The sequence below is a fragment of the Osmerus eperlanus genome, chromosome 4, assembly GCF_963692335.1.
Source record: "Osmerus eperlanus chromosome 4, fOsmEpe2.1, whole genome shotgun sequence".
Taxonomy (NCBI): Eukaryota; Metazoa; Chordata; class Actinopteri; order Osmeriformes; family Osmeridae; genus Osmerus; species Osmerus eperlanus.
Window position 1 is genome coordinate 8,896,774 of NC_085021.1, and position 27,129 is coordinate 8,923,902.

Here is a 27,129-nt window from a genome sequence, read left to right on the forward strand (position 1 = left end):
GGGGAGGCATTGAAGTACTGCATCCGTTTCAAAATAATATGTATTGTCCATGAGATAAAAGGACTAAAGGCAAAACTAAACCATGTACTAATAACTGCCTTATATAATGCCTATTCAGAGGAATAAGGAAAGCATGCCATGCATCAAATAGGAACAGCAACCTTTATCACTTTATGTACGGCCATCTATTGGTTAATTTGACTAATTGGCGATCAGGCAACGCCTACATCCTATTTAGCGAGGCTGTTGAAGTCTCCTTTTGAAGTAATGCCACGGAAAGCAGGATGGACACAGGTGTACATCAACATCTCTCTGTTCGCAGTGGTGCCATTTGTCGGTAAGCATCGAAATGAGTGGCTTTTGACAGATACATTTTCGTCTGAGCCTCACCGTACGAAAACAACGTCTTAAAAAACACAATGCTAAAAAACATCAGAAATAAGTTTTTACACGTTCATTATTCTTGACATAGAGCTGCATACTAAATTTGCAATGCTTTGTACAGTTACAGGTTTATTCAGTTTTGTGCAACATTTTGTAGGCCTTTTTCGTATATTGAAATTGTTTTTTTTAAAGCATATTCCTCCCAGCGTTCACCTACTTACCAGTGGCCAGAGCACGAGGGTTTCTGGTTTGATTTATTTGGGCGTGACGTACAAACATTAACTGTTTGTGTTCCGTTTGGTCACCGGTTGGCTATTTTTCTAGAACTACAGTATTTGACAATTGGATGATTAAAACATGGAGCAGTTTGTTTATTCCTGTAGAAACCCTTACAAGGATTCATATGTTGGTAGAGGTATTTGCAGGTATGTTTTGGAAATCATGTTGGATGGTTGAGCTAGCTAGTCTATACAGTTTAGCCTAAGTAACATGTTTAACTAAGTCTTAGGCATGCTCATTTGTTGACAAAAACTTTGTTCTCTAATGTTCCTAAATGTTCACATCTTATCTTTATTTGTATACAAGGTTATGGTTCAACCAGACTGGGATATTAAAGTTTACATTAGAAGAATTATACTTGGAATCCTTGCTACTCGTTCATCTTTTGTTGCTACCAACATTTAAAAGCATTGGAATTCGTTGCTATGTGCAAATGGATAGCAGTAGCTAAGCTAATATTGATGGCCAGCAGTAGCTTCGAAACTTCCGTGAACAGTTTTTTGTTGGGAATTTTAAAACGTTGTAGCATCCGGTCTAGATATAAAACGTGGGACCAACAAGTAATGCAAACCGTATTTTTCCATCCAGTACATAACCCTAGGCATTTACAAATGATTTCAAATCAGTCTACATTTTCCATTGACCCCTTGCATGTTTTTTTCGCACAGGCAGTTCCTAAATGGCTCCTGTACATTTGGTTCAAGGTGTCACTATCTACATCAGTGGCCTGCTTTTCCCTCAGACCAAATATGCAGGTACTTCCAAAAAGGTGGATGCTGGTATGGGGAACGCTGCAGGTAAAGCTAGCAAATGTGCAGGCTGAGTATCCCAATATATTGCATTAGCCTCACTTTCACTTTGGATCTACTGTTTACGTAAATCCTATGCTCTCTTGACATATGCTGCAGATATCTGCATGTCCTTCAGCCCAATGTTGAGGCAGTCAGGGCTGAAAGAAGGGGTTCGGTGCCAGCAGTCCCTAGCAATCACTGGGTCAGCTATTCCCTGCCTGACCGCAGAGGATCTGAGCCCTCTCTACACCCAGGATCCCAGGAGTTTACAAGCAGGGGTTCGGATGCTACGCCCACTCATGTTGCTAACCTACAGCAGAGCTTTGGACACCTGACCACAAATATTGTGGAAGAAGTCAGGGCTTCTTCACCTCTGCAGCAGGGTATGGTGTGTGTGTGTGCATGCGTGTCTCAGAAGAAGAGCAAAGAGCATATATCGTTCTTGAAACTTTTTGTCTTGTACTGTCAGAGGTAGAATCAGATGTCACTCATGAATCGGCTCAACCGACGCCCCAGACTTCAGCTCAAACGATTCCTTCCGGGTCCCTGTCAGCTTCAGCAGTCAACACGACACTGGAAAGCAAACAACAGGTTTGTGAATCTGTTTACGCTAACATGAGCTCTGCCTCAGCCTATGAAACGCCGCCTTAGTAATACCACAGTCGAGGAATGTGGTCTTTTAAAATCTTTTTGTGCGTCCGTCAAGAGCGAAACTTCATCTCAGGAGGTGGCGGAGCATGCGGGAGCGGCCGTCCCCGCAGGACAGAGTCAAACGGACGCGTTCAACCAGAGCAAAGACGTGACCTGTGGTATCTGCATGGACAAGGTGTATGAGAAGACCGAAGTGGAAGAGAGGCGGTTTGGCATACTGCCCAACTGCTGTCACTCATTCTGCTTGGGATGCATCGTTACTTGGAGGAAGACCAAGAACTTCCAGGAGGAAGTGATTAAGTGAGTGTTTGGTCTTGTTTATCTGATGGTTGCGTTTGTACTAGAAATACATTGTCGTCTGCCTTTTGGTGATGTCATTAGTATTTTTTAATTTTTTATTAATTTTTTTTTTTTTTTTTACTTCCCAAGGGGGTGCCCTCAGTGCAGAGTGAAGTCAGCTTTTTATGTTCCTTGTAAGTACTGGGTGGAAGGGCAGCCAAAGGAAACTGTTATTGCATCTTTCAAAGAGAAATGCAGGTAAGTGTTACTGGCTGACTGGACTGGGGTAGGGTAAGCTGTATCAATAATGTTATACTTTCTAACTGGGTCCTTTTCTGGCTCACCTTTTGTTTCAATGAACCAGTAAAAGAAGATGCAGTTTTTTCATGCGTCAAGGATCTTGTCCATTCAAGCGAGAGTGTCTCTATCGCCATGAGCTGCCTCATGGGTATTGTCCACCTGCTCCACCTCGCCGCCGCCGTTTGGTGAGATCTCATAAAGTACACACCCTGGAAAAATGCATGCCTGCAAAAGTCTTCAGTTTGGCTCACTACCCCTGTTTCTCTCTACATAGCATCATGCAGTGAGTCTGGATGATTTGGACAGCCTGCAGTTGCTCGATTACGTAATTGCAATGACTCTTCTTGATGACTTGCTAGATGTCGACGACGATGACTACAACGATCTTCCTAACTATGACGACTGGGTACAACCTTTTTTAGCATAACCATCCTCCCAACTAGATATATATTCTAAGGGTTGACTATGGACTTAACAAACGTTAAGTGCTATCGCCTTTAACTGCCTCTTATGGACTCTTATGCGTTTGCTGATGAGTGCTTGTCTAGCTCTGCCAGATCTGTAAGTTGTGTAGACGTTTGCAAACTCAGACACCTGACTTGCTGTTTAATAGTTTGCAAGGGTTTGTTGGAGATATATTTCTCTACTGTTTGACAAAGGCCTTCCATTAAGCTGGAGGATGCTTTGTAATGAACTGCATAGCTTTTCCCTGTTGCAGTGCTTAGTCTTGTTAACCTTGTCAGTGCCAATGATTGGTCCCCGTTTGCACCTTTTCGAGATTTTAGAGTATGTTGTATGTATGTGGATGTAGCCGGTATCTTAACATTTTGAAATGCTTATCATATTTGAAATGCTTGACCTTACTGTCGATGGGCATGACTCTAGATCCAGTTTTGGTATGCTGAATGAAGACTTGCACCAGATTTTACCTTGTTTTTTTTAGACTTGTTTGTATTTACCTGCAGGGGGAAAAAAGAGAATAAAACAGTATTGCAGTATGTTATAATACATCGTTCTTGAAGTTTCTACCATACAGACAGTTAATAAATTGTTATAAAATGTAATGGTTTTTGATTTATTTTATACAAGTTTGCCTTTTAGACCAGTATTTGGTCATTTGGAATCAATTCACTCTGAATAGCCATTTGGTGTGTTTGTATGCATGATTTGTTTACATGACATGATGATGTTAAAAATACAACCCACATACTATAGTCAAGCTTGTTCACACAATACATGCTGCCTTCACAAGGGGGGAGAAGCATGAGCAACTTGTTCATGAATTGTCATCCAAATCAGCGTCAACATTGCAAACACATCTAATGTAGCCATCAGGACATTTAATCTTTTACTGTGAAGGATATTAAACTGCCATATCGATGGGATGGGGTAATGCTCTGGTTGCGTCTAGTCTACCAGAAAGTGAAATGAAGATACTTTGTGGTCATGGTGGTTAAATCTCAAGTCGACTGGTTTTCACTTTGGTTGGAGACAATGTGGGTCCTTGGGAAGACAAATAATATGCCAACATGTGTTTGTCTACATGAACATCTGTGTAAAACAGAAATTATACGATACTAAATGTAACAAGTCTTCAAGACCATCCAGCCCACATGGTGTGAAAGGCCTAGTGTTCAACCTTTCGAAAAGGGGTGAATGATTTCCAAGTGTGGGGCCAGGGAGTCAGTGTTGCATGTCCTATGTAGTCCTATGGGCTATAGGGCTAAATACAGGCTCCTTATTTTATGAGCTGGCTGAGCTATGGGTGTGGGTTTGGTCGCTGTTAGTAGACTGCGGGAGTGAGATGACAGCTTGTTTGCTTGGCTGGTCATCCAATTCTTTACATCCACGGGCCTGTAGCCTACTCTAGGTAGAGGCTGGAGTGCAGAGTTGCTATTCCACCTGCGGAGGGCAGCAATACTCAAATTGGCGTTTGGTCTGCCACAAAATGCATGAGAAGAAGTCTTATGTTTTGAGTTTCAGAGCCATAGCAAAGAGAACATTGACTGAGAGAGTGAAGTGTGCCGTAAATGTTCCGGAGAATAATGTCTAGTGCTAAACGTGAAATGAAAGAGAATGACTATCGGGAATGTTTGAGCGAAAAGTTGTTTTCCAAGAGGGCTACTAAGTCAAATACTTTGTTGCAACGATTTGACGGAAGATCGATGTTACTGCTGCGTGCACTACTATCAGGAGATGCTAGCAGAGCTATGTGGGTCTACCGGCGACAGCGACGTCTTGACCCCGACCTTACCCTGCACACTTTTCTGAAGACCCTTTGCCAGGATGAAATCTGTAATGACAAGGATTCTCTACCTTTGACGGCGTGAGTTATACACTCTGATGCTGATACGACTAGTTTACGTCGAATACGTGAGCGTCTTCGCTTGATGGGTTTTGTCCTCATTTTAAAGTTTTAGCTTTGTTCTTTTACTTTGCTTTCCTCCACAGCAAACCACTGGTGTGCCTGTTCCCAGAGGCATTCCAACACACCCTGTTATCGTTCATCCATATTATCTACGCAACGCTTCCTGGGACCATAATACTACGGCTGATAGACTGCCTTATGCAGCAGCCCACTCCAAACCCCTGGACCACATCCCTGGTAGGACAGCTGAAGAGAGACCTAGGAGACCCAGAAGAGGGGTCCCTCGTTACTCCACAATGTGCAGAGAGGCTAAGAAAGCTGAGTGAGCATTTAGGTGGTGTAGGGAATCCAACAGGCTGGACTTTATACTTTAGCAGTCTAGCAAAGCCCCAGACGTCCTCAGAAGGACCGGAGTTACCAGATAGGATCTCTCAAAGAAAGAGGAAAAGCAGCTTTGTGGATGTGGACCCAGACACTGAGGGAGAGGCCCAGCAGCGGAAGAGGCTGAAGAGAGAACTGTGTTCTGTTGAGGGCCCTTGCAGCAGTAACAACCCCACAGTACAGACAGATGGATTAACAGGCATAAATGATGCTATCGCAGTAGAGGTCAATGTGGATTCTGTACTGAAGGTTGTGGTAGACTATTCAATTAACTCCTTGCCTGACCACATTAAGGTAAGAGAACCAAAAGGGGCCCAGGGGCCTGACCTGAATATGTTATAAGTGAGGAAAGAGATTAAGACTAATTGCAAATGTTATCCATAGGGTTCTACCTCTCAAATCAAAGAATTACTAGAAAACAAGATGGAGGTGAGTCACCTGGCCCTTTTCTGTTCTATTGCTACTTTAATAAGTGCTTATATATTTAACAAGTTTTTTTTCTTGTTTACAGTGGGACCAGAGCTCTGTAGATGTCCTCAAGGTGCTGAATGAATGTGACCCACCCCAGGTTTGATCCTTCAGTCCAGTGCATTGCTCAACATTCATATCCATTTAAGCACTCACCTTCACAGAAGTAATTTGACGTGATCAATCTCCTCTCTCTGTAGATGGAGGTGTTGTGTGGAATGTTGAGATTGTCTGAGTTACCAGAGCAAACCCTGCTCCCGCTCTGTAGCGCTCTGCTGACACTCTCCCCTGACCTCAGCTACAGCTCAGCAGTCACCCTCATCCGGCACCTTCTACTGACGAAGGTCATTGATCTCAGTCTAATCCTGGAATGTTTGCCTGTAGTCCTGTTGTTCTGTGTACTTGAATACATTGTCTTGGGTCCTTGCAGGTCGTCTCACTCTCAGAAGCTGCCTCCAGGTGTCTAGTTAGTGCAGTGAAGTCTCTGTGCAGTCGCTACCCGCGGCCGACCTGCCACGCCCTGATTGGACCTGTCCTACAGCAGGGGCGGACTGGTATGCTGGTTATTGGTTGCATTGGTTAATAATACTTTTTCCATGGGCAAATATGGACTATTAGTCATTGATTTCTGCAGTAGTAAATACTCATGATCAATGTTGCTTTTCTGTGACTTCAGGCAGTGCACAGGCGGTGCTATTTAACAGACTCATTGAAGACTGCTTTGAGCCTCATTACAGATTGCTTCTGTTTGAGTAAGAAAACGTCAAGCTCAACTGTCCCATCTGCTCTATATATGGCATTGAATGACATCAGAATGTTTTTGTGCTGCATAGTTTAACAATGGCGGGCAGCTTCATGGGTGTTCTAAAGCCTCATTCTGCCTGTCTTCAGGATGACATTCAAAGTGGTGTGGAGCGAGGAACTTCTCACAGTCATCCACGGTTTGCTGGACTCAAAGGTCAAATGTTTAATTTGTATTTTAATAATTTCCATTCCATTTGAAATGAAGATATAAAGTAGAGGTGTAGTAAAACATTTATCATAACAGTAATCTTTAATAAAAAAATACACCTCTCAAAATTCCTCATATTTTGCAACACTACTTATACACAAATTTACACTGATTATTCAACACAGCAAGGTGTGAATGTCATCCTGTAAGTTGTAGCTTCAGTCATTTTGTGCATTAAAGTATTTTGTCTTTTTACTGCTACATTCAGCTCGGGCTAAATGAAGAACTATTCACACAATTCACTGAGCAGCTTAACAGCCAGGCCCATCTTTTCACCAAGTCCATGAAATTTGCCAAGATGATGCTGACTGTACTCACCAAATATAACAATCATGTAAGGACTGGAATTATGTCTATTTGTATAGTATTGCAATCTGCATCTGATATATCCAGTTATTTACCAGTTTCTGATGAACTAACAATCCAGTTTATTCTGTTTTAGGTAACCTTAGCACACAAACAGTCTCTCTCCTGCTGCTTGTCCTCAAGTGAGACTTTCTTGAAGAAGTCACTCCAGGCTGCCTTGAAAAGGATCAGTCCCACATGAAATATGATGCTTTGTAATAAACAGATACAAAAGAATGACCAGTGTATAACGTTGGTTTGATGTTGGATATTCAGACACCTAAGTCACCTCTACTCCATGTTCACCCGAGGTTATAATCAGAATGCAACAATCTTTACAACTGGCCGACCAGTCAACGCATACAATTAGGAACCGTTAAACTACAGATTACAAATGTCAAGTCAATAGCTTTTCATCCACATGAACTATCAACATAAATCTGAATGTCAAAGACATTATCAAAATATTCAAGATGCATACTTGTCCCATACCCATTGGTTTAATCACCACAGTATTTGAATATTTTGAAATGTAGGTAAACTAATTATTTCAATAGCTCCTGGACAAAGTTATTTCTAACCTCTTTAACATTTGTTATAAATAATGGACAAAGTTGGCACAGGCTTTGGCTTACCTGCAAATACATTTATAGTTTACTATAAATGTTGCAAGATTGATCATTTACTACAACTCTTCCACCATGTGACTGAAATTCAAATAATTTCTAGATTATTCCATGAGAGACGATGCACGTCTTTTGGGTATAATATTTTATTTAAAAAAAATGTCTTCTGAAAAATCGTTAGATATTGTGGTTTGTATTAGATCTAACTAATATGAATCCCTCCATATTTACCTTAAAACTTTGAGAAATGTGTCGTTAAAATGTCATAGATTTTGCCCTGCTACTGGAAGACTAAACAAACAATAGATAAAAAAAGATCATTTGTCCAAATAAGGATCAATAATCTAATTAGTCATACCCAATCTGTTTTCTTATAATATTTTGTACACAATGTAATGCACATCAAAACTAAGTTTTGATGCTTTAAAAGACAATCTTAATGGCCAGGTTGGCTTCTTGCTCTTTGCCTGATAATTCTCTTGTACAGCCCAGTTTCATCACATAACAAGATACCCTCAGACTCCTAAGCTGTGAGTGTACAAGCGATAGCAAACTGAGCTACTTTAAGTAGCTGTCCTAGTCCTGTTGGCCTGACTGGATTTCTTAATGGGATTATCTAAGACTGGAGAGACACAGAACAAGAAAACACCACCTTCGGACTGACGGTAAGAAGTTACACGTCACTGCTTTCTTGGTAGAAATTCTGAATTGTGAATTTATTTCAGCTGATAAAAAAGTCAAAGTGAAGTTACTGTGGTTGAGTTCTCTTTGTCAAGAGGCTAGGAGACTGTTCTGCTGGAGTTTTATATGGGCAAACAGGTCATTTAATAACTGCTCTTAAACATGGTCTCTTCAGTAATGTCAAAATGAGCTTTGGTTCTGACCTCTTCCACCAGCCTGCTGAGGGAACATCAGATTCAAGTGGCGATCAGACCAAGATGCCAGGCAGTGAGGACAGTGATGAAGGTACCAAAGAAAATTAGAACAATTCAGTCAGTCTTCAAATTCCGTTCAATCTTCTCAACTTGATTGTGTTGAGCACCTGATTCACAATAACACAGCAGTAGTTGTACCAAAGATAGAAATATTGTGGATTCAAAGCTAGTTACTGTAAACTTGAACCACTTGATTTTACTGTGTTGGATATATTGAGTAATATGACATGCGGTTGTCAATCTTGTTTGCCAGAGTCCAGTCAAGAGGAACAGCCTGTGATACCATGGAATGAGTTGTCTATCTTAGAGCGTGTGGGCCTTGATGGGTAATTTTTTAAATTTTTATATCAGTTAAATAGCTATTGCAATAGTTACGTGTGACTAAATGAATAACAATTCATACTAGAGTACAATACAGGTAAAAAACGGGTTTGTCCTTTTTTTGCTTTGGCAGTCATGGCAAGTTAAACACAAAACACATATACATCACTGAATATCTTAAGTGAATTAATAAAAAATAAAAAAGTTAATTTAAAATGACTAACAAAGAACTCTTTCACTCCATCACAGCATTGAGATGAGTGAGGATGAGGTGGAGGTGAGGCCCACCACCTTTCACTTATTGCTTTTAGACATCTCGCTTTGGGGATGTAGTTCTTAAGTACCTTCTTAAGTCACCTTTTCCTATTCTTTGCCTCTACCGTCAACACTGCTCCCCTACAGACAGCCTTCTCCCAGATTGCCCTGGCCTTCAGCAGTGACCAGTACACCCTGAAACAAAGGCTGCAGGCAGAAGAGCACGCACGCAACCTGGCTGAGGAGAACATCCAGTTGGAGCTGACCAGGGGGCGAGAGACCTTGGAGGTACCCTCACCCTAACCCTAGAGACCCAGTAAGACGGGGAGTTGTCGTGGGCCAGATGCAGCATCTTCTCTCCAGCTTGATGAGGGGGGGAAGTGTAGTGAAACTGGAGTTTCCAAACTGGATACTTGTGAGGATCTAGCAATGATTGTTAGCATTCTCAGACTCCATCTTGTTTTTGTCTGTCTGTGTGTATGTGTGTGTGTGTGTGTGTGTTTACATCAGACACTGAAGGATCTCTGTCTGGATATGAAGCGCAGTACCATCCTCCAGAGACTGGAGTTGTGTCTAGACATCCTTGGAGGGACCGTGGCGCGGATCTCCAACACGGCTGAGGTTCTGGGAGCAGTGCATAAGGTCCAATTTTCCCTTCTGCCAGACCAACAACTTCATTCATATAATATGGTTTCAGAATTATCAATCTATTCAAAACAATTAGACCATTGTCCCTGTATTATGTACCTCTTATGTCAACCCTGTATGTGTCTGCAAGTGGAAAAGAATTGTGAGGTAGAGAGCCATTGTTTGTGGAACCTGTGTTGTAGGAAGCCCGAGTCAGCCGAGCGGTGGAGCTCATGGTGGCTCATGTGGAGAACCTCAGAAGACGTCACGACAGAGACATGGCTGAGCTGGAGGAGACTAAGAAGCTTATACAGAAGAACCCCCGTCGACACTTCAGTGAAGCCAGGAGTATAGGTACTTCCTGCTAGGTTTATGTGACTGCTGACATGTTATGGTTTTGTGTTGACAGTGTGCTAATGCCTCATGTGATTGGTTGGTTTAGTGGCGGATGGTGGCGAGTTGAAACAGAAGGTTCATAAAAAGAATTCTCAGCAGGTAAGGATTTGACTGCTTTTACATTGCCACACCACAATATGATTCTTATGTGTCATTCAAGTCCTCCTGAATATCAACTGAATATCCTGTTCATGTTTTCGTTTTATTTCTTCTTTTTGTGCTCTCTTTTAGAGCAACAGCCGGCGCCGGGTCAGTGTATCCGTCCTGTCCAAGCAGGTCCAGATCTGACGAGAAGTTTCATTCTCTTCACTCCAAAGTCACACAGTTATAACACATACAGTGAGTTCATATTCTATACTTTTATAACACACTTATATTCTTCTTCCACAGGAGAAGAAAAAACGAGATAAGGAACTGAGGAAACAGTCCATGGAGGATTGTTCTAGCAGGAAGATATCCCTCTCAGGCCAGTCAGAAGCGCAGAATCAAAGCTCAGATTCCAGCAGTGTGGCCGTGGTGAAGACAGAAGATGGGGACATTCCTCGGCTGGAGGATGGGTAACATTGAAAGGCTGCCATTATGTGTTCAGACAAACCTATCAGTGATCATTCAATAAGTGACCTATGTTTTTCCACAAATATGAACAAATATTATTGCCAGGCATTAAATACATACATCAATCAACCCTAACTAAAATTTTGCAGTAAACAAACATTAAAATGTTGTTGAAAAATGTCTCTGACTGCAGACCACCAACACCAGAGTCCCAGATCAATCCAAGAGCACCAGATGATGCCACTTATGTGGAGGAAGTTTGTCCTTCACCAGCGTACCCCCTCAACCTTAACTCATGCAGCCTGACTGAAGAACCAAATGCAGGGGTCGCCAAAAACAAACAAAACAACTGGTACATTATGGAATGACTGAGGTTTTGAATGTGTAATATGAAAAGACATGTGTGGTAGACTCACACAGTACATACAGATCGTTTTAATTGGCTCTTGTTTTTTCTCTTGGGTACTGTTGGACTACTTTGGGTCTTGTTATGGGCTAATGTCCATAATGTTGTTTTTCAGCTCACCACTGAATTCTCTGCGACACAGACGCAGAGGCAAAACAATGCTGGAGAGGACAAGATGGGACAAGGACAAGAAGGGCGTAGAGTACAGACAGTTAACCTCAGAACAGTAAGCAACGTATTATGCTGCTATTAATTGTAAACAGCAAAGAGTAGCAGCATGGAGACAACCTTAGGTAACAGCATTTAGGTTGTTAACTGTGATATAGTGATATTCTCAAGTCCTTACGCTGTTGTCCCTTCCTCTGTTCAGGTGTGGTCCTATGTGCATACATCGCCCCCTGGCTCACTGGCTGTATAGCTGTCGTTGGCTGCTTCTCTGTGTATACCTGTGTGTGTTTTGCTGTGTGATAACTTTGACTGTCTTTTTTTGGAATCTGCTTGGTCCCGCACTTTGGTAACCAACATGAAGGAGTACAGCTTTATTTCTTGCTTGCAAGATGCATCTCGATTGGACAGCTTTGTCCAATAAAAGGCATGTGAACTGTATGGAATTATTTTGAGGTTGCCTCGACAATGAAGGGCATACTGTAAATAGAAGCATGAACAATGTTATTGTTATTTTATATGAGATCAATCTTGGAGTGAAAATGGCAATGGTGTTGTTCTTAGGGAAATATAAGGGTGTTACATTTGGCATGTATTAAAAACTGCACATTCCCATGTTGGTGTTAATCATAAATGTGCAAATAAGTACTTGTGTGTCCTTTGGATTTGGATCATTACGAAATAAGTATTTGAAAGTATTCCAAGTATCTTTTTATTATAAATATACAAATTATTTCAAAAACAAAATACTAATTTAGTTTGTACCACTTGACATAGCTAACAGTGAAAACCTAAAAAACAATCAATCTTCAGACCAATTTGATATAAAGGTTAATATAAATAAAAAAACATAGGGGTTAAATAACATAAAGCTTATTCCATGTTATATTTCTCTAAAGGTTTTACTCTTAAGAAAGACAGAGCAATGCTAATACTAAAACAATTTCCAAGTTTTCAGTGATGAAGATAGGTTAAAAATATGCATAATTTTTTAAATCAAATAATAGATAAATAAAGTGGAAATTATATTAGGAAAGGTCAAACTTTATTTGGAAACTTGGTGAACCACTTGTGCAAAATGTGTGCCAGCCACAAAGAAATCCTTCAGCTACAGACAGTATCTATGTCATCATCTGTGACAAATTTATAAAACTTGTTACAACAACATAATATTCATCCTGTAGTAAAATATCTACCTGACTCACCAGAAAGAAAAAGAAAACAAGTTAATTTAAATTAACTGGCATACTGCCTTACATAGAAAAGTCCAAACCACTTCAAAACACAAAATATAAATAGGTCATCAGGGAAGAGATGCTTCTCATGGTACACTTGGGCCCACTCTGGGACATACAATCTCACAAAGAATCCATTGGCTCCATTATAAATACTGACATACATGCTGAGGGATCCTTGTGTAGTGTAGACTACATTACCCAGCATGCCACTCAGGGTGAGTCTGCCTGTTTAGACCTGGCTCACTATCTCTGCATCCTCCTCTACAAACCACTGGACTGGAGTCCCGTCTGGTGCTCTTTGGAGAATCAACTTTCCTGGAATTTCCTGGAAGAAAAACAAGATTGACACTGTTAATTCACTCTGCAGATGCTTACCATGGAAAGACTGGTTTGTGGGTCTGTAAAATGAATGGACTGTCACCTTGTTGAGTATGTGTTATGTGATATTATTCAGCATTGTATATCTTCTGTCGAACTCTGTGGCATGCACCAACCTGTTTGAAGGGGGGCAGGTGAGGTGAGATGGGGCTTGTCACCCTGAAGGAACCCGGGCGTTCCAGCATTCCTTGCCCCGACTTCTCAAACTGGTTCCGCTGGTGCCATGACTTGAGCTCGGCACACACCATGTCCCTGGGCAGTACCCGAAAGGCATGGTTCGGGTATTCCCTCAACGATGGGGTGCGGACCAACCTGGTGTACGGTGGCGGGGGCTTGTGCACCTTCTGGGGCGGGGCCGAGGGCCTGTCCTGCTGGGGATATGCTCTCTGCTGGTGGATGCGGGCCACAGAGGGAGGGGGAGACATGTAAAGCTTCCTCACATCCAGATCCTGAGGGGAGCAGGGGGAGAGAGGACCCTCCTCCATCACAGCCCTGCAGTAGCTGGGGCTGGACTGAGGCTGGTTGTTCTTACTCAAAGTAGGACTAGGGTTGAAGGAGGAAGGGCACACACTGTTCCGCGCTCCAAAATGGAATCCGTAAGGGGGTGGGCAGAGTTTGGGGATCTCCGTGGGGTGGTTGTCTCTGCTGGGAGAGCTGGCGTGGGAGGGGAGCGAGTGTTCGGAGCTGCTGTCCTCCGAGCTGGACTGGTAGAGGCGCTGCGGGGAGTACTCTGGGCTCCTCACCAAGACCTCTGGCACACGACGGCGCTGAGGCAGCCGGGCACGTCCGCGGCCCTGGTCCAAACCCAGACGGTTCACGTCGAGGACAGGCTTTGTTTTAGGGAGTCTGGCAGGTGAGAGAGAGATGGGAGTTACTGTAATGCGTTTGTTGAACTAAGTTCATCAATTGTTCTGTCACACCTTTCGTGCTAAATATGAGTTCACTTTAGAAATACTACTGTCCAATTTCCTGAACACTGATTCAATCTAATCCTGGAGGAAATTGCCCTTCAGTGGAGAATCTCCAGCAGGTTGAATCAATAAAAATGTTGTGAACCCAGTTGATCCTATATCATTTGAATTTCCTTTCCTTTGATACTTTTTGAATAACCCCAACTCACCACGCAAAGGTCTTTCTTGTTTTAAATATCATGCTGACAGATCTTTACCAGTTCTTACCTGAAGGACTGGGAGTACTGGCGGCGCACATGCAGCTCCGGGGTGGAGGGGGCGCTGGTGGAGTGGGCCTGGCGCAGGGCCATGTTCTTGATGGAGGGGAAGTGGGAGGGGAGAGCCCTGATGTCTGGACACACAAGAGGTCCGACTGGACTGCTACTTTCAGAGAAAAGGGTTAGGAAAGGACAAAACACATTTAGGTTTTTGCCCTCAATATCAACATCAGTGGTACATCTATGAGCAAGTTAGTATATGTTATTCATTTAACAGATCCTTCATCCGACATTCAATAGTCCATATAAAGATATAGAAACATCTGGTCCTACCTGGACCGGCTGCTGCTGGGTGAGGGAGGCTTGTTGGGCTTTTGGTAGGGCTGGTCCAGGCTGGACTCTTTCCAGGGGGAGTTCTGGATGGGAGAGCACTGGTCCTCCATACTGGAGCTGGAGCTCAGGATCTGGCCTGAGGACTGCTGGAGAGAGCCCTGCAGGGACTGGAGGGAATCTGAGGAGGGAGAGCCCGATGCTGGGGGGGAGTGAGGACTGCAGTCTGTGTCTGTAGGACAGAAAAAAGATGAGAGGATGGTTGCATTGGCTGCATGCTGTGTTGAAACATCAATATATTATTCCATGCATTCCATTCTTTGCATGTATGTACCATCATCCAAGGCCACCACGTCAGACAGGGAGCTGTCGTCGGACATGCAAGGATCTGAGGAAAGAGGAAAAAGTATAAAGATCAGCATGCGTATACAGTATATCAGGTATTTGTTGGCTAATTAGCCTGATGTTAGCTCATTAGCTTATTGTAGATAATTCGTTTTTAACGTTTTTAAAGCATCTTGTGTCCCTGTTTTTGTTTCAAATCAGCTTTTGTCAATTCAAGCAAGCGAAGCATAGAGTCCCCGCAGTGCACATTTCAGCCTGAGGGGGACAGTGTTACCCACCTCTGTGACTGGCTCTGGCGATGGTTCTTGGGGAGGCGCATTCGTGCCTGATCCTGTGCTGAAAGACAGCCTCCTGCAGGTCCTTCACCTTCCTCTCCTCCCTCTTGCACTGCTGCAGACGGTTCTTCCTCACAGACTTGCTCAGGCTGTCCTCCTGGGAGAGACGCCGCGCCGCGTCGAAGATCTGCAGCTGCAGGGCGAGGTTGGCCTGCAGGGAGTGGAGCTCTGGGTCCTGGAGGGGGAGGGAGGGGAGGGGACGAGGGCGCAAAGGGGTGAAGAGGGTCAGATGGTCTGGGTGTGACGACTGTGACGTGAAAGAGATGTGTTTTTCAAGTTTCCAGTGTATTCTCTGTTTTTAACCAAAGTGCTTCCACAAAGCGAATGATCGTTTCCCCGTACCTCTCCGTCCTTGTGTATCAGGCCCGTGTCGACTTTGAAGGCAGCTCCAATTCTCCTGCGAACGCGAGGGGCCTTCTCATCGGGCATTAAAGGGTAATCTGAGGACAGCTTTCCTGTCAGCTCCTGAAAATTGAATCAAACCCAAAGTCAGATCAAGTATGCACTGAGGCATTTAAGCTGACCTTGCTTAGTGGTTACCGACACCGAATAAGATAGCTACTTTCACATAACCCCTCATCCCTTTACATGCTACCAGATGTATCAACACAAGTGTCAATGACTACAACGAAAACTTGCAACAAGATCTGAGGTCACGAAAAAGTGCTATGAGGTTGATTCTGTAAAGGGACATGATGGTTGTACTCACAGCCTCCCGGACACAGAGTTTCTTGAGCTCCAGCAGGCACAGCTCCAGGCGGTCCTCCAGGGACTGCTGTTTCATCTTCATGGCCCGGGTGGTCAGGTCCTTCACTGGGGACGTGGGGCTGTCTGGACCTGGGACACATGTCAGGTCAGTTTGACGTTTCTCACGCTGAGGAAGATTTAGATACTTTGGAGATGTCCTTTAAGTTTGATATATACATTTCGGATTCAAAGTAGTTTAACCAGAATTGATTTTACTAGGGTTAGTTTGCGTTTATATTTGATACAGGTCAAATAACATTAACAAATATATACAGTACCAGTCAAAAGTTTGTACACATATTTAAAAAAAATTACGAAAATGAACAATAGTGCTAAGAAAGTTCATGTAGTTGTGCTTACCAGAGTGTAGGATGATGCCGCTGTCCGTGTCGCTAATCTCCTCCTTGCTCTCCATTGCTGAGGTCATCATGTTCAGGGTTTCTCCACAGTGTAGAAAACAATACCTGTTTGAGTGCAAGAGCTTGGTCAGATCTATATCTCATTAGTCACTCAGAATGAGGGCAAGCCCTACAGAGGAACCACAGACCACAGTCACAGGATCGACTCTCTCCCCCTCTTGTTGCTATTCCTTTTCCTAACAATGGTGAAATAATGCTGACTGACTCTGAGCACAGATCCTTTCCCTCCACCAGTGCAACCCCCATCTCCTCCTCCTTCCCCCTCTGACCCCCCCCCCCCTCCCCTTCCCATCCCCCCGCATACACACACTCCCCAGTCACAAAGGCATTAGCTCCCCCCCCCCCCCCCCCCAATCTTGACTCGGCACATGTGCGGGAGGTTAATCCGAATCGGGGCGCCATGGAGACGGGGGCATGCCGCTGCTGTCCGGGGTGGTGGGGGGGGGGGGGGGGGGTCCGGGGGAGTGTGTATGTGTCGCCATGAGGCGTGTCAGGGAGTGTGCAGGGGAGCGATGCTCCCAAAAGAAAGCAGATGGCTGCAGGGGAGCTGGCCCTCTGTGGACTGCACCTGTTCTCCCCACACGGCCCCTCCCAAAGCTCCCATTCAACCAGTGTCCAGAAAGCCTCTGGGGGGCTTTGAAGTGGAAGAATGTGTCAATGTCTCAATGCTGGGCTTGTCCGCAGCAGCAGCTCACCACAATGCCCCATGTGGCACATCCCTGAGCTCACCATAAACAAACACAAACACGGTCATAAACTAAAGGGCACAATTCATTTTTATGAGCCATTGTTTTTCGTTTTCATTTATCGGACAATTAGCCATGCAAGCCTTATCACACACTGAGAAGATAGAAGAAATGTATGAACAGTAGCTTATCAAATGTTAGGAACTGAACAGCAACCATGGTATGTTTCTAAACAGAAGTAGAGGGATGAAACAGGAAAGGTAGAAGGGAAATAAGAGACCCACATGTGACATGAGGACAAGGGAGTACGTTCATGATAAGAGTTTCTTAGCTTCGTTCTTTTTATGGCTTTGTTCTCAATCTCACGTCTGTCATCGCTCCCTACACTGGGCCAGATTACAAAGGCCTCTTTATGGAAACTAACCACGTTACAGGGCATCATGACCAACCCTTGTTCAGGACCAGAACAGGATACTGCTGCCATGCGAAAAGTCACATCCCTTAGATTGGACTGAACTGAACTGCGGCTCACATGCCCCAGAGGGCTGGATCTACACGTGGAGAAAGTTACGTCTGGAAAAGGCAACAGAAGCTGTGTAGGAAATAATGGATCTATTAAGAACACTCCCCCCCACACACACACACACACACAAAGACAAACACAGACATTTACACTCCTAAGTCATGTATTTCGCTTTCACTGATGTCTCTATAGCGCTCCTCTCAGGGGCAGCTTGTTTGGAGATGGATATCAGGCCTTTTCCTGAGTGTCGGGGACGACACAGCCCCCAGTCCTGAATGAGAAGCCCCTCAACAGGATGTTATTGTGTTCATCCCACGGCCTTTGGCCATTCAGCACAGTCACTCATGTGGACCAATGCAGCTTGGAGCACACAGTAAAACAACGAGAAACAGCATGCTCTACTGTGCAACCAGCGCGGACTGAAAACACACAGCAACAAAAGAGCCCAGGATCCTCCCACCCGTCTGCTTAATCTGTGGGTACAATATTCTGCTGACACCTCCGGCTCTGGCAGAGGAACGTCGGGTTGACAGTGAGCCTGTGTGGGGAGTTAGGGGATCTCCTTTCAATTAGGGGAAGGAGCGAGGTTGAGTGGGTGAGCTAGGTAGGGGCCTGCATAAGGGGACTCAGGAACATGGGTAGAGAGAGCAATATAAAACAGAGTCGGCAACAGGAATTCAGCTGGGTAATGAGAGACAGGCAGAGTATGGTGGTATTTCGCCCACTTACTTATACTCTCATAAGACTCCCTAAAGACTTTCACAATGTCTGTGGTTAGGGGCTGTTGGGTGGGTTTGTTCTGGTAAAACAGCAGAACCTTCTAGAAGTTTCAGCCTCCTGCCAAAACAACTTTTGACATCATTTACTGTAGTCTTCTTATGGGTGTTGAAGACAGGCAAGAACAAATCGACAAATGACTCCACTGGGCCAGGAAAAGCAATTCATTTCCTTGAGAAATGACAGACGTTACCTTGTGCTCCACCCAAACGCACTGGGACACAAACGGATGTCATCTGAAGACGCTGACTCCAGCAGACCCCCCCTTGTGCGATCACTTCAAGCGAGCGCTAATCGTCTGCGCCGTCAGGACAGCGGCCCGACGTCACGCCCATCCTTGCAGCTCGCTGGACCGTGAAAGTGTAACATGTTGGGAAGTGGGTGTTTATGGCTGGAGATCATGATGTGGATTCACTGTCTCCAAGACTTCCCCTACCGCCCTTTCCCATGAGCCACTGAAGTTGAGATCTCCTGGAATGTGGCCACCACCATCCTTGTTACCACTGTGGTCGGGCCTGGAACCGAAAGACCTACCGACGGGGCCCTAGCTCGCCTAGGAAACAGTGAGGGATGCTTGAAACCAGACCACAGCTTACTACTGAAGCCTGTAATTAAGATTCTCCAGTGAATGCTGATACTATGGAAGATACCAAACGACTTTACAGTATGCCCCCTTTTTTAGGAGTCTGACAAACAGCCAACATCCATTCAGCAGAAACCGACTCTTTGCACAGTATGGCCACGGAGGTAAAGGGAGCCTGCATTGGCGACGCAAAGAGCGTGAAAACTAGAAAAAGGAATCACTGTGCCTGATGGCCCCAGCTGATGGTAGGCTACTGGAACACACTCAGTCCGGAACACAACACGAACCTGACATGTTAGAAGATGGCCCTGAAGTCCCACAAACACATGGCAAAGAACGTTTCCATGCAAGGATGCTCCTTCATCTCGAGAAGGTACATCAAAAGCTTTGATACAATCATCATGTTCTGTCCGAACATGTTTTTAGTTTTGGAATGGGGACCATTTCTAGGGTGTACCGAGCATAGCAGCCTGGCTGCACTCAACACTGTTAGGCCATATGTTGACCAGACTCAGGAGCTCTGTTAGAGCCCAGACACAGTGTAAATGAAAAGAAGACATGCTCCATTGTTCCCTGGAGGATTTAAGGGCTACCAGACCAAGTCACACTAGTCTGTTTAATTTTCCAGTGCAGGCCACCCTGGGAACTAACAGGATGTGAATTCTTTCTCTATTTCAATTCTGAGTTTATCACTCAATTCAATGTAATCACCTATGAGGAAAGCCTATCATGGGGTCAAATTCAGAGGATCCTCGGGCAAACTTTCACACTGAGGTGGCACAGTTGACACCATCAGTGACAATAGTGGTGTCTGTAAACCACAACTGATCATCACCCAAAATTGTTTTCTTAAATACAATAGCTTCAAGGTTGATGACATCAAGTCCCTTGTGTGGCATGTCATACCTTAATCACTTCTAAAACATATGACAAATGGTCGGCCAAACTTTCAACATAAGATACTACTCCGTCAGTAATGTCAAATTGAATTCGAGTAGGTACTAGGCTACAACAAACTGCACAATACGCACAGGAAAGTATACCACATTAATTCAACACAAATTATGTTTACAATGAACATTTTGCTACACTATCTTGATATCCCCAGTGTCTATCATTCTACAGGAAGTAGAATACAAGCAAGTTAATTTAGTACAAATGTTAGATTGTTATTAAGCAACATTATAACATTGCATCTACATTATATTGTTGCACAGAGTACATTTTATTCAGTTAGCAGACGCTTATTTTCCAAAGCGACGTGCAGAGTGTGCATATATAAACTACAGTGAAAAGATCAAGGATCAGAAGTGCATAGTTCTACGGTATTTCAATGGTCATCATCTGCAAACAACTCTCTGTAGCCTATTTACCAACAGCATCACAAAGTAACCAAATATCACCTAACAGGCGCAGTGAACAAAAAGTATACTATAGCCTACAATCCTACAATAATACTACAGCGCAACTACAGTGCAACAATAACATCTCTCTAACATCGTAACTCTAACATTTGGTAACAATTCCCTGCGCTTACCTTTCAGTGCGCTAGTCCAACGGGAGCATCTCATTTAAATTGCAAGCAATGACTTCGCCGGCTGACTTGTTCGAATCAGATGTGAGCGTTCTGGAGTGTAACATCTGTCCTTGGTTCATACCATTCGTAAAGGAAGGGGAGTGTCCAAAATAATGTGCGATGTGTTTTACAATGCATTACAGATTATTTGTCCATATGTAAATACAATAACGTAATTTTACAATATGTAGACTATTTATGTATTTAGATGTAGACTAAAACGTTTTTGATTTTGAAAAATACTCCTCTGCTTCTTACGTAGTAGGCCTGCCCTACGTTTTCAGCCAACGCAACTTTTTTCCCCCCCAGACACGCTCTGTCCCATTGACACAGCACACGACTCACGGAGGGGCCACTTAGTCTGAATGGGAGACATAGAAGAATAGCCCGAGAGAGAAAAAAAGTTTGGGAAAGAGGCGAGTGCCAGGGACAGCTGGCTGGTAGGTAGTATTGAACAGCGCCCCATTATGATATTGGTCCTAAACGAAAGCCTGCATGCGTGACAAGCATACACAATACAACTCCCCACATGCAGGCTACTTTGTTGCCGTTTTGCTTCACATATCCGGGCTTTGAGGTTATTTTATTGAAAGACAAAAAAAAAATACTTTTCTGAATTATCAACAACCAGAAAAAATCTCAACAGTGTTTATGGTCATGGTCAGAGCTGTGGACACTTGCTTAGTCTTTCATTGCCTGGGAGAGGATCGCCTCTAGACTGATCCAGCCTCCAGATGGTCAGCTTTCTTCTGCCATCTCGTGATGGAATGAAAAGATTAGCTAATTAAACAAAGTCCGATATCCATGAGAAAGAGCACAAGTTAGCCCTCAGGGAACTGTTATGTGTGGCCCAGGGAAGAGAGCTGCCTGCAAAATCGATTTTCACTATCAATTGGTTCCCAGCACAAAACTTTGTAAATAATGCAGTCTTTATTTTCATTGTGATAAACACTGAATACTAAAAGGCAAACAACACTGACATACACACACACAAACACAAACAAAAGCAAACATTACGATTTAATTTATAGGGGTAAGAAATATAACATCTGAGGCTGGGTTTAATGGCCAGAGACCAGCTCTGCACTGAATGTCTCTTAAAAACCCAAATGAGAAAAGAGTAAGCTTTAACAATACTTATAACTTCACCTTACAGTTCTAACCTTCTTATGAAATGGTCCAAAATACTGATCGCTGTCCATTACCAATTCTGTAACCTTGCTTCAGTTTTATGGCTTTTATGAGAAAATAGCAATTAAGAAAATCAGCTATAAACTCAGTGATAAAATAGAGGCTGACTTGGAAAATGAATAGCACAGTTCCCTAACATTCCCATTAAAAAGATGTCTAACAAAGAACATTTGAACCTTGTGGCGAAAACATGCAATAGATCATTAACAGTGCATGTACACTATTCCACACAGTTCCGAATGTAAATCTAAACGTTTCTAAATCATTTCAATAACCCTCCAAAAGCATTTACTATCTAGTATCCTATTGTTTTGCATAATGCTCCTGTATACAAACATAAAGCACAGTCCATCCATAGTTGCATTGTCCTTCCAGTGTTTGCTGCAGTGATTATGGGTATTTAAGAGTTTGTGACCCTTACTGCCCTGACACCTGCGTACGCCGTAGATTATCCCTCACACGGATGAACTCTGGAACTTTCTCCTGAGTCTCCCTCCTCTTAAGCTCCTCCTCCTCATACTGAAACACACCAGCAGAGTCTGATTATTACCACGTCAAATTTACACAAAGACAGATATGTTTTTCTTTTTTATAGACATGCTTTTACAATCAAGATTGTATGTGTGTCTGAGTGTGTGGGGTATGTTTGTGTCAGGCTTGTAGGTTTGTTTTCAAATGTGGGTGGGACAGCTTTATTTAAAACTGAGGATGCAGCCGTTAAATATGATTTTCTTCATACAAAGTGTGAGGGGGTGAACATTTGCTGTTGTCAAAGTGATACAAATGTATAATGAAACCTATGCTCCTGGTTTGTGTGTGTGTGTGTGTGTGTGTGTTTGAGGGCACAGTATTGACCTCCTGCAGTCTCTGCTGCCTCTTGCGGAGCTCTGTCTCCAGGTCAGACGGAGGCCGCAGGGCCAGCTCCTGCTCTCTGTGCTGCTCCAGCCTCCTCTGTTCCAGAACTCTCTTGAGCTCGGGCTTCTCCTCCAACACCAGGCCTCTGGGATTAGTCACACACACACACACAACCCTGCATTTGACCAATCTGTTCACAAGGTCATGAGACAGCATAACCTCAAACCTACGTTTAACCATGCATGGTTGTGGTTGTGGTTGCAGGGCTTTTGCACCCACCGTTTGTGGCTGAGCAGCAGCTCTCGGTGCAGGTCTTGGTGGCTAGGGGTCTCTGTGGTGGAGCCATTTAGCTTTCTGGGATGCATGGCCTCCTCACAGCTCTCAGCGGGCTGGCGAGACACAGGCAAGTGACAAACAAAGTTCTCTGAGGGAGAGATAATGTTTTATTCACCAAAATTGTCATCGTGTAATATCACATTAAAGCCTTTGAGTGTATTTCTGTTTGTATTGTTGTGTGTTATTTAGTATATGTGGATGGATAGTGGCAAAGTATATAATTTGTAGTTGGCTCAAAATATCCACAATTTGCATACCTTTTCTGTGGTGCCGAAGCCCAGGCCGCTGAGAATTTCCCCAAAAGGTGGAAAAGAAAAAAGGGAATACTTTGTTATCTTAAGTATTACGTTAGCATAAGTAAGCACAAGTCAGTTAAGTGAGTGGATATTGAAGAGCCCAAGTGTTGCAAATGAAAGACACCTCGTCCACAGATAAGTGTTGCATCTATTAACAGGTCATCAATCACAACTTCCTTCAAATAACTTGTGATGTGAGTCCTTAACCTTATTGGACCGAGAACTGCTCTTGCATAAGCTCTAAATGAGGAAGTACCTGCTGTGATGGGTAACATACGGACGCACTGTTTACTAATGCTCCAGCACGGAGCTGATGTAACTACAGATCACCCTATCAGCAAGTGGTGGAACCATTTGCCTGTGTAGCTTAGAGCACAAGGTCTCAGTTCACACTAAACACTAGACGTTATCTTGGTACCATTTTGTTTCTGGTTAACCAATGTTTTGCATGTTAGCATATTATGCTAGGCCCACCAATACTTGCACTACTGTATACTGTATATGCAAAGAATACAAAAATGATTAAAAAGCAAATGACGAATTGTATTTAGTTATTTCTGCTGCTGAAACTTTGCAATTTCCTCCCTGTGAGTCAGCAGTGCTGCTGTACTATATTTTATGATTAAGTCCACAAAGAGGATAAAGATAGTGACATGATATTACAGCGTAGGATATATTTATACAGTAAAGCTACAGACAAAACTGCATTAACTATGAAACTTGTGAGTAGGTCAAGTTTGAAAACTAGCGAGCACACCATGTCCTCACAGTCACCTAAAGCAACAGTGAAAGCAGGAGGTTTTTTCCTACCTGTTGAAACTAGATAACTACGTATCCTGTGGATGATGATCAGTATCATGTTAAACAGATGGCAGGCTGCTGTGTTTTTGTGACTTGATCCCAAACTGGTCTTACACTGACATTCAACTCAAAGTCAAAGGTTGAAGCGACCATCTTGCCACATGGCAAAGTTACCACTGTTGGTATCACTGTTGCTAGAATACACGCCGTGCTGTGTCTTGTGTGTCAGTCCGGTCTCTGTACAGTCCACAAGATATTAGTATTAAGGACTCAATAGGTCCAGGTATGATGTATTATCGCTCATTGGTGATGTAAGCCTCAGGCCAGGCCTTAGCAGGGCGTTAATCTGGAAATGGGGGGTGGAGAGGGTGACTGTGATCTCCTCTGAGTGCCACACTTTAAGCCTGGGGTTGTGGCCAGAGAGCCAGCCATACCAGAACAGACCAGTCCTCTCCCTCTCTCTCCCTCTCTCTCTCCCCCCTCTCTCTCTGTCCCTCTCTCTCTATCCATCTCTCTCTATCCCTCTCTCTCTCTGTCTCTCTGTCTGTCTCTTTCTCTCCACCAACCCTCACACTGCTTCACCACCATTGTTTGACAGCCATTTCTTGGCCCCATCTCTGGTGGCTCATAGATTGGTGGCCCATGTTAATGCATTGCGTTGACAAGTAAATTTCCCCCCCAATGTTGTTGTGTGTCTTATAGCTAAATAAACAAGATGGCCCTGCCAGAGGTCTCGTCTGTGGCTGTGCCATCTAGTGGCCACCAGTGGTTGTAACAGTTTTGATCTCATTTAATGTACTAAATGTAATAATACTAATTTAGTAGAAAAGAAAAAGAAATTCAAGATTTGAAATATTACAAGGTTCTAAGTAAGTCTAAGACAATTAAGTGCAGTTATGTTGAATTACGAAACATACAAAACAAAAGAAAATGCATCCTTATTAGAAATAATAAGGCCCATATCCCCTTCTAACAACAAAGATTCAGCAATTTTTCAGTAATTAACCATACAATTCTAGAAAGATGGTACCATCCCCTGCTTGTGTGCTGCAAATGTGATAAACTATACAGTGGCAAACTATGTGGTTTCCAACAAAGATATAAGTACAGCAATGATAATGACAAGTTAAATAATGGGCCGTCACAATCATGACTACCATTATTAGAGCCACCCTCCTTCACTAACCACAGAATCAGACAGTGACAGGTGACCAAAAGCAGACAGACAGTAACAGCTTCTCCAGCAGACAGAGTTCAGACCGTATAAACCACCTGGGGAACTCACTTTCTTTGCTGTTGACCCGTCCATGGAGGATTGACCAGCCACGTCCCACAGCTCCTAGCCAGCTACAGTGCTCTCTTTCTCACTCACTTCTAGTCAATAGTCCATTGTCAAAAGCGACGCACCTCTTTGCTTACTTTCTTTGTCGAGACCAAGTCCAACATAATGTGGTCGCTGGGGAGACTTCAATGAGGCACCTACCACTTGTCAACACTGGTAGTACACGGTCCCTGAAATGTCATTACGCCCTTAAAGATTAACACAAAACAACCCCACAGTCACGGATGCAAGATTAGCTAATTGTCGTCGACATCAATGCTGCTTTCAACTAAGCTACCATGGCACTACCTCCAGCAGCTTTAGAGTCTACCCCAACCCACCGCTGAGCTCTTTAATGCTGTCTAGTAAATCAGACAGCATAAGGACCAGGTATTTGTGCTTTTAAGTAAATAAATATAAACAGTTTGGGATGTTCGGGGCGCTACAGACTTGTCTCTAAAGTGTTCCAATGACTTGGTGATTAAAACGTAATTATATGCCCTGCACGTAACTAACAGCCCTAAGTCATTAATGTCATTTGATCAGGGGGGTTCTAGACTATTTCAACTGGGGGGGCCAAGCTGGGGGCAGTTGTACTGTTAGAGGGGCAGTTACATTCAGCATTATTGTTGTCATTTTTCACTGCACTGCAGGCATGAACAGGAAAAAGACCATGTTTATTATACTCAGACTCTACAAGGGGTCCAAGCTTGTTTTCACGGGGACACTGGCATCCCCTTGAGTCCAAATAACAGTTAGACAATAAAGTATTTAAAGTCAGAATTTTGAGAATTTAATTTAAAAAAACATTGTGAGATTAGAGTGGGAACACATATCCCATTCCATGTAAGAGCAAGCCACATGCAAGCTAGAACATGGCCACCTTGTCCACATTTGTAGCATTCTTCCTTTTAAACAAATTCAAGTTTTGGTACAATCTTTTCAAAGCCTTAATGCTTAAAATAAGGCCTATAGGCTGCATGACACCTATGTGCTAATTGTTCCTTCTTGTCAAATCCCATATTAAAGTAGGTTTCCTCATCATTCTCTGTTGACGGCATCACGTCGAGACTCAGATGCCATATTAAGTTTTAGACCTTATTTATAGTATACATAGTTTACGGTTGAAACACAGGGTTAATCCTTTTTTGTGGCCTTTTATTATTTAAAAAAATGTGTGCCTCCAATACTCTTCCGTACCATATCAGCAACTCTTGCACAAAGGAACATGAGAAGAGAACCCTGTTTCATTCTACACCTTCACTATTAGTATTTTGAAGCGTAAATGACAAAGCAACAAATGTATGTTGTATGCTTTTTAATCTGTGCAATCTTCATAAATAGTACGGATGCATAGGCTACTTATTTAAAATGTACAGAAATATCAGATCAATATAGTCTTTCTACAAGTATTTGCAAGCACACTTCACAATTTCCCATGCAATTGTACCCACTCGTTTTTGACACTAAGTGTCGCCAGAACGAAACCTAATCTAATTTGTTGTACACATGTTTAATCCTTATTGTATCTTACTTCTCTAAAATCGTATTATTGTTATTTGAAATGAAGTAGTCGCATTCGATGGTGCTATTTGCTATTGATTACATGTGAATGTATTTGCGCTCTGTATGATCGTGTGCGGACACGCGTGTTGTTCGTGGTTGCATTGCAGTCTGCTG

The 27,129-nt window shown here is 43.3% G+C and overlaps 5 protein-coding genes across 10 annotated transcripts; 3 read left to right on the forward strand and 2 right to left on the reverse strand.

The window, feature by feature from the left end:
- The first annotated feature begins 178 nt into the window (after positions 1–178).
- mkrn4 (makorin, ring finger protein, 4) lies at positions 179–3,748 on the forward strand. Its single transcript, XM_062458652.1, has 8 exons — positions 179–337; positions 1,332–1,460; positions 1,572–1,837; positions 1,924–2,045; positions 2,161–2,405; positions 2,535–2,642; positions 2,749–2,869; positions 2,959–3,748. The coding sequence occupies exons 1-8, from the start codon at positions 285–287 to the stop codon at positions 3,109–3,111; spliced, it is 1,197 nt and encodes a 398-aa protein (XP_062314636.1). The 5' UTR covers positions 179–284; the 3' UTR covers positions 3,112–3,748.
- A 942-nt stretch (positions 3,749–4,690) lies between these two features.
- On the forward strand, positions 4,691–7,954 carry fance (FA complementation group E). The gene is made up of 10 exons (XM_062458654.1): positions 4,691–5,010; positions 5,136–5,727; positions 5,818–5,862; positions 5,945–6,001; positions 6,102–6,245; positions 6,332–6,455; positions 6,578–6,653; positions 6,793–6,859; positions 7,122–7,247; positions 7,356–7,954. Exons 1-10 carry the CDS (start codon positions 4,715–4,717, stop codon positions 7,458–7,460), a joined length of 1,632 nt encoding a protein of 543 aa, XP_062314638.1. The 5' UTR covers positions 4,691–4,714; the 3' UTR covers positions 7,461–7,954.
- A 239-nt stretch (positions 7,955–8,193) lies between these two features.
- si:ch211-163l21.11 (inositol 1,4,5-triphosphate receptor associated 1) lies at positions 8,194–12,184 on the forward strand. Of its 3 annotated transcripts, none has more exons than XM_062458663.1 (13): positions 8,194–8,703; positions 8,781–8,850; positions 9,073–9,145; positions 9,390–9,417; positions 9,543–9,683; positions 9,906–10,037; positions 10,226–10,376; positions 10,465–10,517; positions 10,650–10,694; positions 10,809–10,975; positions 11,167–11,325; positions 11,495–11,605; positions 11,750–12,184. In XM_062458663.1, the coding sequence occupies exons 1-13, from the start codon at positions 8,692–8,694 to the stop codon at positions 11,895–11,897; spliced, it is 1,290 nt and encodes a 429-aa protein (XP_062314647.1). In that variant the 5' UTR covers positions 8,194–8,691; the 3' UTR covers positions 11,898–12,184. The 3 variants fall into 3 exon arrangements, with proteins under 3 accessions (XP_062314647.1, XP_062314648.1, XP_062314646.1); XM_062458664.1 differs by having other exon boundaries at positions 8,196–8,549; XM_062458662.1 differs by lacking the exon at positions 8,194–8,703 and having other exon boundaries at positions 8,713–8,850.
- A 383-nt stretch (positions 12,185–12,567) lies between these two features.
- inavaa (innate immunity activator a) lies at positions 12,568–20,677 on the reverse strand. 2 transcript variants are annotated; one of them, XM_062458660.1, is made up of 10 exons: positions 20,611–20,677; positions 16,446–16,549; positions 16,048–16,175; positions 15,681–15,803; positions 15,282–15,513; positions 14,993–15,046; positions 14,662–14,890; positions 14,339–14,491; positions 13,277–14,006; positions 12,568–13,107 (listed from the first exon to the last, which is right to left on the reverse strand). In XM_062458660.1, the coding sequence occupies exons 2-10, from the start codon at positions 16,513–16,515 to the stop codon at positions 13,012–13,014; spliced, it is 1,815 nt and encodes a 604-aa protein (XP_062314644.1). In that variant the 5' UTR covers positions 16,516–16,549; positions 20,611–20,677; the 3' UTR covers positions 12,568–13,011. The 2 variants fall into 2 exon arrangements, with proteins under 2 accessions (XP_062314644.1, XP_062314645.1); XM_062458661.1 differs by lacking the exon at positions 20,611–20,677 and having other exon boundaries at positions 16,446–16,723.
- A 1,563-nt stretch (positions 20,678–22,240) lies between these two features.
- On the reverse strand, positions 22,241–25,660 carry zgc:195245 (uncharacterized protein LOC565483 homolog). 3 transcript variants are annotated; one of them, XM_062458101.1, is made up of 5 exons: positions 25,548–25,660; positions 23,289–23,316; positions 22,975–23,119; positions 22,696–22,840; positions 22,241–22,359 (listed from the first exon to the last, which is right to left on the reverse strand). In XM_062458101.1, exons 1-5 carry the CDS (start codon positions 25,572–25,574, stop codon positions 22,258–22,260), a joined length of 447 nt encoding a protein of 148 aa, XP_062314085.1. In that variant the 5' UTR covers positions 25,575–25,660; the 3' UTR covers positions 22,241–22,257. The 3 variants fall into 3 exon arrangements, with proteins under 3 accessions (XP_062314085.1, XP_062314084.1, XP_062314086.1); XM_062458100.1 differs by having other exon boundaries at positions 25,536–25,654; XM_062458102.1 differs by having other exon boundaries at positions 25,414–25,652.
- Positions 25,661–27,129: the final 1,469 nt, after the last annotated feature.